This window comes from Peromyscus leucopus, chromosome 13 (genome assembly GCF_004664715.2).
Source record: "Peromyscus leucopus breed LL Stock chromosome 13, UCI_PerLeu_2.1, whole genome shotgun sequence".
NCBI lineage: Eukaryota > Metazoa > Chordata > Mammalia > Rodentia > Cricetidae > Peromyscus > Peromyscus leucopus.
Genome location: NC_051074.1, coordinates 56,745,594 through 56,758,557, shown reverse-complemented (window position 1 = coordinate 56,758,557; position 12,964 = coordinate 56,745,594). Strand labels below are relative to the sequence as shown.

Sequence of the window (12,964 nt, the reverse complement as noted above, 5' to 3'; positions counted from 1 at the left end):
AGGCGGATCTCTGTGAGTTTGAGGACAGCTTGGCCTACAGGGTGAGATCCAGGACAGGCACCAAAACTACCAGAGAAACCCTGTCTCAAACAAACAAATAAATAAATTTACTGCCCCCCCCCAAAAAAAAGAAGAAAGAAAGAATTGGACTCTGTTACAGACATTGATCATAACATATTCTTGGAAGTTCCTTTAAAATGAGAAAAGCTCAACAACTTGTTTTCAAAATTATTGACATTCTAATTAATATGGCAGATTTTCTTTTAAAAAAAGGAGGTTTTTGTCTGCAGCCCAGATTGACCTGGAATTCATTGTCTCTCCAATTCAGCCTTCTTCTAGCTGGGATTACAGGCCTAGGCCACTATGTCCATTTCAAAAACACTTGGCACGTGGGGTGCTTTTTCTGTTTTGTTTTGTGAGAGAGCATTTCATGTAGCACAGTCTGACCTTGAACTCTCTGTGTAGGGAAGGTTAATCTTGAACTCCAGATGCCTCTGATTCCATTACCAAAGTAGTTGGATAACAGGTGTGAGGCATTGTGCCCAGTTTGCTTGCCCCCTCCTCTTTCTTTCTTCCTTACTTCCTTTCTTATTACATAGAGTCTCTATAATGTGTGCAAGTCAGAGGACAGCTTGCCAGAGTCAGGTCTCTGCTTCCGCTACATGGGTCCTGTGAACTGAACTCAGGCTGTCAAGGCCACCAGCAGGCGCCTCTCCCTGCTGAGCCGTCCTGTTGGCCCTTAAAGCAAATCAGAAAAGAAGTGTGCAAGCCTGGTGTGATGGAGCCCTCCCGTCGTCCCAGAAATCTGGAAGTAGAGGCAGGAGGATTTTAAGTTAAAGGACACCCTGGGCTAAGAAGCAAGATCCTGAGTTTAATTTAAAAAGTAACAATGTGTGTTTGTACAGTTTTCTTTTTAAGATAGGGTTACACTGAGTAGACCAGGCTACCCCCCAACTCACAGAGATCTTGCCTCCCTTGGTCTTCTGAGTTCTGGGACTAAAGGCATGAGCCACTCTGCTGGCTGCTTGAACAAATTAAAAAAAAATTTAAAGTAATTGACACATTTCTAAGTTTTCCCTCAGTTATATATGTAAATTTCTATCTCTCTGTTCCTTTTTTTTTGTTTTTTTTTTTTTTTTTTTTGTTTTAAGACAAGGCTATATAGCCTAGGCTGGCCAGCCTTGAATTTAGCAAATAATTAAAGACAACCTTGGATTCCTGAATCCCCGTCTCTGCCTTTGGAGTTCTGGGATTACAGGTATGCCACCAATTACACCTGGGTCTTTTTCTTTTTTCTTTTCTTTTTTTGAGACAGGGACCTATGTAGTTTAGGCTAGCCTCTAACTTGCTATGTAGCAGAGGATGACCTTAAACTTAGGATCTTGCTGTCTCTTACTTTCCCAGTGCTGGGGAATGCCTGCCCGACAATCCCCAAGACAGGGTTTCTCTGAGCAGCTCTGCCTGTCCTGGAACTCTCTCTGTAGACCAGGCTGGCCCCGAACTCATAGATCCACCTGCCTCTGCCTCCTGAGTGCTGGGATTAAAGGTGTGCGCCACCACTGCCCGGTTTATTTATTCTTATTCTCCTGCCCTCCACTTCCACCATCCACACTGCTTGCTGCATGTTCTGTTCTTAATGCTTCGGATCGTGTCTGTACACCAACAGAAGTATAAAAGCCTCTCTCCCGCCACGTTGTCTTTCTGAGCATGTCCTATGTTTCCGAGTTCCAGACACGTTGCAGAGTTTTGAAGTAATGAGCGTTTTCCTCAGAAGTCCACCAGCTGTTCATTATAGCGCAGGCAAGCCTCACAAACAAACACAACGAAAAGCTTGGCTCCTCCTGTGTCTGCTTCCCAAGTGCTCAGATTGCAGGTGTGCACCACTGTACCCTACCTGCCAATCTGGATATGTGACCCAGGTTCATCTGAAAAAGAAGGCAACCCCATACACATAGCACTGACAGATATGTCTACAGAGAAGTCCAAGCAACATGCCCTGTGTACAGTCAGGCTTCAACACAACAGATGTGCGGTCATTCTTGTGACGTCACAGAAACTCATGGAGAGTGGCTTAGTTTGCGTACACTATATATTTGATAGCACATAATACGTATCTGTCCTCTATGTACAACATATGAAAGCCAGGTATGGTGGCATAAGACCTGTAATCTCAGCACTAAGGAAGCTGAGGCAGGAGGATTGCTATGAGTTCCAGAGCTACATGTAGCAAGACACTATCTCAAAAAACAAAGTGCGGGCCAGGCGGGGGTGGCGCACACCTTTAATCCCAGTACTTGGGCTGCAGAGGCAGGCGGATCTGTGAGTTCCAAGACAACCAGGGCTACACAGAGAAACCCTGTTTCAACACTGCCGCCCCCCCCCAAAAAAAAAAAAACCAAGTAAAGCAAAACAAAATATGGGAGTATTTGTGTTCACTAAGACAATAGCTTAATAACAAATAGTTTATTATTCAAATGACTCACAATGTCCACATCAAGCCAATAAAAATATATAATATGTGAGTTGCTTAATGGCATAGTCGACTGTAATTCTTTTGGAGGTTAGCTTTTCATATGTAAATGAAAGTCCCCTGTTCTCTAGAAGATTAATCTTTACTGGGTAAAGACTGGTGCAAGATAAAGACCCTCCTGGTGTCGGGCCTGGAGTAGGTCGGTGCCCCACACATCTTGGGGGCTGTGAACCCCTCTCCGCTCCGGCAGAACTGAGAATTCTGGGTTGCAATATTTTCCAGGTTTACCATGTCAAGATAAAAACACAATTTTTTCTAACAGTTGTAGAAGGCACACTTCCATTTGAAGTTGGTAACTGTCCTCTTCAAAGAAAGAAAGTTAAATTTTTTTTTTGAGACAGGGTCTCACTGTGTAGCTGTCCTAGGACTCACAGAGATCTGCCTGCCCCTGCCTACCAAGGGCTGGCATTGAAGGTGTGCCAACATGCTTGACATAAATGGAAATGCTTTCGTCTATTATGGCTTTTGCACACTGAGATTGTGGGCTCTCTGTCAGCTGACGTTTTACAAACTTAGTTCTATTATTTGTGTTCACAGGCGTGGGTGAGCATGGGCGCGCAGGCCCAAGTGCTGTGGCATGCTTTCGGAGGCCAGAGGGCAGCTTTGTAGAGCTGGTTCTTTCTACCTGTACATGGGTTCCAGAGATTGAACTCAGGTCACCGTGCGCCTTTACTGGCTGAGGCATCTTGCCAGCTCTCAACTGTCTTCAGACGTTCCTTCTGTTTAGTGTCACCGGTTATTAGGCTATTGGGATCAACGATGCCAAAGTTAATAATTCATTGCAGGACTGGCCATGTGGTGGCCCTGAAAGAAAAAACAAGCCCCACAGTGGTGGCGCACGCCTCTAATCTCAGCACTCAGGAGGCAGAGGCAGGCAGATCTCTGAGTTCAAAGCCAGCCTGGGCTACAGAGTGAGTTCCAGGACAGCCAGAGCTACACAGAGAAACCCTGTCTGGAAAATACAAAAACAACAACAAACAAACAAAAAACAAACAAACAAAAAACATAGGAAAAAATTTTTTGAAGACTATTTTGACAAATGGGGGCTTGGTTTGTAGGTATGCCACAGGCAGAGGCAATAGTTAGACTGATGGTTATAGGCAGGGAATAGATATTATGCGAGAGAGGGACAGAGATGGGGGGGAGAATATTTTTGAGTTTAAGCGAGGCTGTAGCTTTCTGAGAAGGCTCTAATTGGTTGAAACAATAATTTGAATAGTCAGTCTTTTTAACAGGCACGAGGAGAAATACTGATTTGTCCATTCGTGAGGAAGTGGAACCAAGTTGTTGCTTAATGGCCAGTTGGGACATCTGTTTACACAGATGTTTCAGTTGAGAGACATGTAAGCATGGTTTTAGATTGATAAACAATTGGTTATTCTTCCTTGTCTGGGAGACTGAGACAAAGTTTACCTAGGTTAGGGGAAGGCCGAGCCTGGGAGTTAAAAACGTTACATTAAGTGCATAGTAGTAGTGAAATAAGGCAGCGGGCAGTCATTTTAATAACTATTTACAGGGCCTCCCACAGCTTCACTTGGCGGCTCACATGCAGGTGACCTGCGTCACGCCCTCCTCCTGGTCCAACTGTCCGTCATCCAGTTCCCGGAGCACGCTGTCGCTGCTGCTGAACCCCAAGAAGCTGTCGCTCTGTGCCGGCGGCCGCTCCTCCTTGGTCCAGCACTCTCTGGAGGGGGAGAGGGGGTCCCCCTCAAGGGGGGCTCGGCCGTCTGCGGGTTGGGACGGGCTGGTGTCCAGGCCCAGGCTCCTGCTGCTGCTGCCGACCTTGTTCCTGTCCTCACCCTTCAGCAGCCGGCTAGCTTTCCTCTGAAATGGGGAAAGAGATTGTGAGACAGGGCTTGGACGGCGCGCCCTGCGCCCCTGCTCTGGGGCACGTCTCCGCCTGAAACCCCCCTTTCTTTCCCGCCTCTCTCCAACATCATCCAGCTCTCTGCAGCAGCTGGGGTGCGGCCCAGAGGCGGCGCCCTGCTTATCTTGCTCAAGGTCCTGGCTCCATCCTCACCACCTGGTGGGGGAGATCCCGCTTATCTCTGAGGTCCAGCTCAGAGCCCTGCTCCTCTCTCTGCATATCTTGCGAATCTGCTCTTGGCTTGTCCTTCTCAGTGGCAGGTCGGTTGTGGGCACGTTTCTCAGGAGAGAAATGAGTTGAATTTGTACCCGGGGAACAAAGCAAGCAAGAAACTTAGTGCGGTTTTTCTTGTTGGTTACAGTTGGTGTCTAAACAGCAGAAAATAGGCTTTAGTGGGTTCCTTGTCCTGGAAAAGGCAGACCGGGTTCCTTTAGGACGACCGCGGGAGTGACCTTGGAGTCTAAGCAGACCCCTTTCCTTGTCCGGCTACCGACAGTTACTGCTCCGCAGTTTGATCCAGCCTGTTCGCCAGACTGACAGCCTGGGGGTGTCTGGTTAATAGATATTTCCTGAAGGCTGGCAATGTCCTCGGCTCAGGTGGCAGTTGAGTGAGAATGGCCACCATCAGCTCATATATTTGATTTGAATGCTTGGTCACTAGGGAGTGGAACTCTTTGAAAAGATCAGAAGGAGGTGTGGCCTTGTTGGAGGAGGTGTGGCCTTGATGGAGGAAGTATGTCACTATGAAAGGGCTTTGAGGTCTCAGAAGCCCATGCCAAGCCCCCCCTCTCTTTCTCTCTCTCTCTCCCCCTCTCTCTCTGCCTGCAGATCAGAATGTAGCTCTCAGCTCTGCTCCAGCAACCATGCATGTAGCCACCATGCTCCTCCCATGATAATGGACTACCCCCCTAAAACTTTTAAGGCTCCCATTAAATGCTTTCTTTTCTAAGAGTTACCTGGATCATGGTGTCTCTTCACAGCAACAGAACACTGACTAAGACAGATCAGTTCATGGTGATGTCTCTGCCATGTAAACTTAGGTCAAAGCCAGATCTCCAAGTGACGGAGGAGCTGGAGGAGGACTCAAGCCCAGCATGTAGATGTCCAGGCTGCTAAGGGTCTGCTTAACAAGCAGGGCCAATGTGTCACCTATGATCACACAACCTCAGCTCTGTACAGCTGAGTAAGGATTTAAAAATCAAACTAGTAGTCACGGTATTCTTTCCATTTACAAAGAAAGAGTTTATTTACCCAGCATTCATTTCAGTGTTAGTTGGGAACTAAGATTATGTATTGCTGTGTGAAGTTATGAAACTCTCAGGAAAAACTGGCCTCATGGGCTGGTCTTACAACAGTTTCTTTCTTTCTCCCATCTCTACAGGCTCACCTTCGCCCTCACCAAATGCAAACATCAGATCTTCAACCCTTGTCCTATATTCCTGCTGGGCTGAGTACTCGCAGTGGGGCCTGGAAGGTTCTCTCAGATGCCAGATTTGAGAATAGTGCCCCGGTCAGTGGGGGCTTCCTCAAGCCCAAGCTAGCAGGGGCCTTTCCCACAGGCACAAAGATCTTGGCTTGTGCTCAGCCGTACACTCTGACTCACACAGGGAATCCCCGGAGCCCTTGATTGTACTAGGGACAAAGGTGAGTTTTGCAATACGTTATTGTATGTCAGATAACAGGCCAACTCTCACTGCAGTGAGAATTTCCTGAATAAAAACGGAATACTCCTGGGAATAAGCCATTCATAGTGATATACTTTTAGATAATTGTTAATAAGTAAACGGCTAACACTGTATCCTAAAAGCTTTCAGAACACACACCTTTACTTTTCAGGAGACTATGGGGTTTGATTAACATGTCTTTCACAATGATACTGCCTTTCCCACACAACCTCACCCCACATGAAATGTTTTTACAATCAGCCAATTTGTGATGTCCTAATAACTCAGAATGTTGGAGTCTGGAACCCATCCCATCCTGGGAAATCATTCATTTCAGTCCCTCATTCTTCGGGGACCCCCCATGGAGGGATAAGGCCATGGAGCATCCGACCCCACACTGGCACTGGAGCCACCTGCCTGTTCTGTTCACAGTATATTCATCACATTTATAAAACGAGAGTGGATCAGTGATGCAAGGCTATGTTCCCTACATAAAACTTTCTTTGTGTTATAGAATAACACACACACACACACACACACACACACACACACACACACACAGAGAGAGAGAGAGAGAGAGAGAGAGAGAGAGAGAGAGAGAGAGAACCTGGTAGAACAAATTAAAAAAGGAAACTCATACTATCTCCAAAGAATACTACTGTCAGAACCTGGACAATACTTTATCTCCCTCCTTCCCTCCCTCCCTCCCTCCCTCCCTCTCTCCTTCCCTCCCCCCCTTTCTCTTTTTGCATATAAGTGGTACATAAAAACACAACACTAGCTTTTTTTTTTTTGACCTTTGGCCTCCTGGCTGCTGCACCTGGTTCCCCTCTCTCTGTCCCTGATTCCCCCCCTCCCTTGCCCATGGCCCAGCTCAGTCTGGTCATGTCCGCTCTGGACTCTCCCAGACATCCCTACCTCTGACTGTGCTCTCCCTTTTATCTATAATAAACTTCCTCCTCCATCATACCTGCGAGCAGCCATGTCCTTTTCATTCTTTCTTTTTTTCATCCATCTGGTGCCAAGACCTGGGGGTGGCTTGCATGCGTCCCCTCTGAACCCAGCGGCTGGTCTGACTCTCCGAAGGTATATGCGGATCATTGGCTTCTGCTGGCTTCCGCCACCCACCACACTTGATTCTAGGGCCCATGTCTTCAGCTCTTTCTTCTCTCCACCCTAACTAACCACCCACCTTTCCTTGCCTACTCAGTAAGTGTCCTTTGCTAGCTATGCCCTTTTGGGCCACTGGCCACGTGGTCATCTCCTCTCTACACCCCTTTTGGCTGCCCGCCATGTGGGCAATCTCCCTGCTGTGCCTTCGGACTGCCCATCACTTGGGCATCTCCCTGCTGTGCCCTTTGGGCTGCCCATCACTTGGGCATCTCCCTGCTGTGCCCTTTGGGCTGCCCATCACTTGGGCATCTCCCTGCTGTGCCCTTTGGGCTGCCCATCACTTGGGCATCTCCCTGCTGTGCCCTTTGGGCTGCCCATCACTTGGGCATCTCCCTGCTGTGCCCTTTGGGCTGCCCACCACGTGGACAGTTCTACTCACCAAGACACTTGCACCTCTCCGGCTGTTTCCTCCTCCACCTGCTCTAACCACCTGTCTCTCCCCTTCTACTGGGTAAGTGTCTCTACGGAGCGCCTGCATGGTCTACTTTTACTATGAAGGTCACACTGGTGTGCCAGGAAACTTCCCCCATCCTGTGGAAAGGGACACGTCTCCTCTGTGATTTTGGACATTTCTCTTTGACAAGTCTCTCGGTCCACTTGGGGATGCCCTGGATTGAAATTCTTGTGACCACGACACTTAAGGCCTCTGCTCCCTCAGACTCCTCTCAGCTCCTTTCTGGAACTTCCTCACCTCCCCCTAGGAGCTGCCTCCATGCTCCTGGGTCTGTGACCTTTTCCGTTCCCCCTTTCCCTTGGAGCTACCTGTTCTGTCTCTCCTAGGAGCCTGTTCTGTCTCTCCTTGGAGCCTGTTCTGTCTCTCCTAGGAGCCTGTTCTGTCTCTCCTAGGAGCCTGTTCTGTCTCTCCTAGGAGCCTGTTCTGTCTCTCCTAGGAGCCTGTTCTGTCTCTCCTAGGAGCCTGTTCTGTCTCTCCTGGTGCCCTCCAGGGTCTATACTTTGTGACTTTCCTGGCCTCCCCATAGGAGCTGCCTGCTAAGTCTCGAAGCTTCTCTACATCCTGGCGGCTTCTGTGCTGTTGTGACCTCTCTCTGGTGGAGTTCCTGCGTGTTCTTCCTTGTCCCTTATGGCTACATTATTCTCTGTTGTCTCTTAGCTGTCTAACTCTCCCTAAGGCAGAGTTCTCTTTTGTGACCCTTCCTCCTTTTCTTGTTGGACTCAATTCCTGTCTCAGATTCAAAGATTTTTCTTAAAGCCTCACTGTCTCTTCCTGAAAACGGCTTGGGTTTGGCCTCAGCATAGCCCGATGGCCAAAGGTGGCACACTCCAGTTCCAAATTCTCTCAGGTTGTAACAACTTCTGCCACTGCACAAGCAATTGATCACAAAGTCTCTTATCTCTAAAGTCTTACAACTTTCCACTCTTAAATTTCTTTTTGTTTGTTTTGGTTTGGTTTTGGTTTTTTCGAGACAGGGTTTCTCTTGTGTAGCTTTGCGCCTCTCCTGGAACTCACTCTGTAAACCAGGCTGGCCTCGAACTCACAGAGATCCACCTGGCTCTGCCTCCCAAGTGCTGGGATTAAAGGCGTGCACCACCACCGCCTGGCGCACCCTATGTTTAAGGCCTTACTCTGGCCCCCATGTTTATTGCCCTGCTTGTCACAAGAGCCGAGAGTGGGAACCACCTGAGTGCGTGGGCTGATGAGTGGATAAAGGGAACAGCACTATTCCTGCCGCTGCTGGGTAAGGGAAAGTGGAATAATGTCCACCGGGAGCTTGAGAGAGCACAGGAGGAGGAAGGGATGGGAAAAGATTGACCAATGGGCACTGAGATTGTGAGGTCAGGAAGTTCTGGCCTGCTGTGGCCCAGTTGGATGACTGTACATTAGATCTCAAAAAAGGATTTCCATGTTTTCACCATAAATAAATGATAAATATTGGAAAAGGTAGATATCCTAACTTGATTTAAAAGTTATACAATGTATATGTGTGTGCATTGAGGCATCACATTGTACTCCTACACACACACACACACACACACACACACACACACACACACACACACTTTAAAATTTTTATGTACCAGGAGCTAGAGACACGGCTCAGCAGTTAAGAGCACTTGCTGCTCTTGCAGAGGACAAGGTTTGGTTCCCAGCACCTGTGTGGTGGCTCACGATAGTCTGTAACTCTAGTTCCAAGGATGCCCTCTTCTGGCCTCCGTGAACACCAGGCATGCACTTATACACATGAGCGCAAAACATTCATGCTCATAAAATAAAATGAATCTTAAAAAAATTATGTACAACTTTAAAAAAATTAATTTAAATAAAAATGCATCCACACTGCAAAAATCAAGCTAAACCAAAACACTGCCTGTCTTCCAGGGGCCAGCCCCTCCATTTTTCTTCTAATAACAGAACTCTCTCTCACCAACATCCCACAGTGTTTGAGCATATGATGTTTCACTGCGGTATCAACACAGAAGTCACATCTCCAGCCTCCTTTGGAAGTGGATATGGAGAGATACAGGAGTTCAGGTCAAATTGATGTGAGGAGAAATGATGTCTGCCATGGGGAAGTCATTGCCTGAGGTATATACTTGGAGTTCCACTTTCCTGGATCTGTTGCTGAGCATGGTGCCAACTGGCAAAGGAACCCTGGGTCTGTAGGGAAGAGCCCAATTCCGAGGGTGGCAAGGCTGGTCCAGGCCATGAAAGCCCCACCCTCACCCCGAGTACCCGCCTATCTTTAGATTTTGCAAGAGTCATCTCCTGTATTGGAGTCACTTTTTACGGGGTTGGTTGGTTTATTTATGCTGCCCATGCCATGGTGTCCCTGTGGAAGACATGGGCAACTTTGTAGGGTTGGTTCTTTCCTGTTCCCTCTTGTTCAGGGATTGAACTTGTCTTAGTCAGGGTTTTTTCTATTGCTGGGAAGAGACACCATGACCATGACGACTCTTACAAAGGAACACATTAATTGGGGCTGGCTTACACTTCAGAGGTTCAGTCCACTGTCATCACAGTGGGACATGGCCGCGTGCAGGCAGACATGGTGCTGGAGGAGGAGCTGAGAGTCCTACATCTTGCAGGCAACAGGAAGTTGACTGAGACACTGGGCGGTATCCCGAGCATAGGAAACCTCAGAGGCTGCTCCCACAGTGCCACACTTCCTCTCACAAAGCCATATTCACTCCACCAAAGCTACACTTCCTAATAGTGCCACTCCCTTTGAGCTTATGGGGGCCAGTGACATTGAAACTGCCACAGAACCCAAGTTGGTAGGCCTGGCAGCAGGTGCTTTTGCCCCTAAGCCACCTCACTGGCCACCGTAACTGGTGCTGGAACAGCTTAGTAACTAGTTGTTTACTAATTAACAATCAACATGGAAAAATGCTGTTGATGATTGATTTTCTTCACTTAATTTCCTCTAACTTCCCAATTACGAAAAATTCCAAGTATGTAAAAAAATATAAAATGAGAATAAGAAGTGCCCACCACCTAATTAAATGTTTGCTGCTTCATAGGTGTGTGTAGGTTTTGGAACATCAAAACTGATTGATAAGCTACATTTCTGTATTACAGCTTGGCGGTCTTTTAGTTGGAGAAAATACAGGGCCATTTGGCTTTCCTGGGTTTTCTCCAGTCTCTTTATACCAATAGCAGAATTTAATGATTGGTGTTGAAAGAAAAACATTCCTGCAAAAATAATCACAACCTCTCATACTGCCAGTCATGGCACCAGACACATTCAGATACGTTTTCAAAGCAAACCCTGACATCCCTGTGGTGTGTGCCAATGTCATTCATATTTTATAAAGGAAATGGAGACCTGGAGAGGGGACCAGGCGCTGTCTGTCCTTCCTACTTCAAGCCCTCATAGTTCTTTCCATGGTTTGCTGTCAGCTCTGGAGACTACGATGGATGAGAGTTCTATTCTGAGTTTGTAGAAGCCAAATGCTTTTAAAGACTTTTTTTAAAAATTATTTTATAATCATGTCTCTATAGCCAGGCAGTGGTGGCACACTCCTTTAATCCTAGCACTCAGGAGGTAGAGGCCAGCAGATCTTTAAGTTCAAGGCCAGCCGGATCTACAGAGCAAGTTCCAGGACAGCCAGGGCTACAAAGAGAAACACTGTCTTGAAAACCAAAACAAAACAAATTATGTCTCTGTGTACATGTGTACAGGTGTTTGTAGACTGCAGAGGAAGGGGCCAGACTCCATGTAGCTACAGTTTGCACGTGGTTATAAGCTGCCCAAAGCAGTGCTGGGAGCCAAATGTGGGTCCTCTGGAAGAGCACAGTGCTTTTAACCACTGAGACATCTCCCCAGTCCCAGAAACCAAATAGTTTTAAGTGGCCTTTTGTCTTTTATAAATGATATGGGCAAATTTAAAAAAAAAAAAACTGAAATAGATGTTTCTAGATAATTAAAAAAAATCTATGAGTTTCATTTGACTTTCCAAAAGAAACAGAAAATTAGTTTTTTGAGACAGGGTTTCTCTGTGTAGCCCTGGCTGTCCTGGAACTCACTCTGTAGACCAGGCTGGCCTTGAACTCACAGAGTTCACCTGCCTCTGCCTCCGGAGTGCATGCTGGGATCAAAGGCGTGTGCCACCACACCAAGCTAAGTGATGGGCTTTTTCAAACACGGAGATTTTCAAAGTTGTGCTGTGTTTTATATTGTGCTATTACTACTAACATGATCTTGGGGACAAATAAGAAGGGAAGGTTATGGTCTAAAGTGACATGTTTGTTTGCGTAGAATGTCGTAGATAGCTTCAGCTGTCAACTTGACACACCTGGGAAGGAGGACTCTCCGCTAAGGAATTGCCTCCATGAGATTGGCCTGGGGGAGGGTCTGGGGGGGGGGACTTGCTTAATTGTTAATTGATGTGAGAGGGCCCATTCCATGTGGGGGGAGCCATTACTGGGCAGGTGGGCCTGGGCTGTATAAGGAAGGCCGTTGAGGAAGCCAGAGGGAGCCAGCCAGTGTTCTTCCATGGTCTCTACAGGTCCTGTGTGAGCTCCTGCAGGGACTCCCCCAATGACAGACTGGCATGGAAGTGTAAGCCTCCCCTAAGGTGGTTTTGGTTAGTAGTTTTTCACAGAAACCAAAAGCAAAGCAGGACACTGGGGCTACAAGCAAATGCTATGATGCCCAGTGTGAAAGTTTACGTGTGTGTGTGTGTGCGCGCGCGCGCGCGCGCGTGTGTGTGCACATGTGTGTGTGTGTGTGTGTGTGTGTGCGCGCGCGCGCGAGCGAGCGCATGTATGTCATGGCGTTTGAGTAAAGGTCAGCTTCTGGGAGTCAGTTCTTTTCTCCCACCATGTGGGTCCCGGGAAAGCAAACTCGGGCAGCCTGTCAGACTTGGCAGCAAGCACCTTTATTTGCTAAGCCATTTCACTGGGCCTGGGATTTTATTTTTTTAAAATGCCTGTGCTGTAAAACTGACATTTGGCTGGACCTTTCTACGGGCTTTAACGAACACCACAACAGTTCCACACATCTCCCAAATTTTCCTGCGCATCCTCCCATCACACGGTTCACCGAATCCAGACCACTGATCTGTTCTCTACATCGCAGTAGAGGATGGAATGGAATAATACAGTCTGTAACCTTTGGGGACTGACTTCAGTCTAACGCCTGTGAGATCCAGGCAAGTTACTGTTCTTATCCCGGGCTCATTTCTTATTTCTGAGTTTAATTGTGTGGCTGCACCATTATTGTTTAGCTATAAGCTTTTCCCTGCTTGGGGCAGTTATGACTAGGATGA

At 47.4% G+C, this 12,964-nt stretch overlaps 1 protein-coding gene across 1 annotated transcript in view; it reads right to left on the bottom strand.

Annotated features, from left to right (window-relative positions):
* Window positions 1-3,536: 3,536 nt before the first annotated feature.
* Rftn2 (raftlin family member 2) overlaps window positions 3,537-12,964 on the bottom strand; it is a 63,364-nt gene continuing 53,936 nt past the window's right edge. The window contains exon 9 of the mRNA XM_028886270.2: window positions 3,537-4,354. Within this exon, the coding sequence (XP_028742103.1) occupies window positions 4,073-4,354 (282 nt within the window). The 3' untranslated portion in view covers window positions 3,537-4,072. The remainder of the gene's footprint in view (window positions 4,355-12,964) is intronic.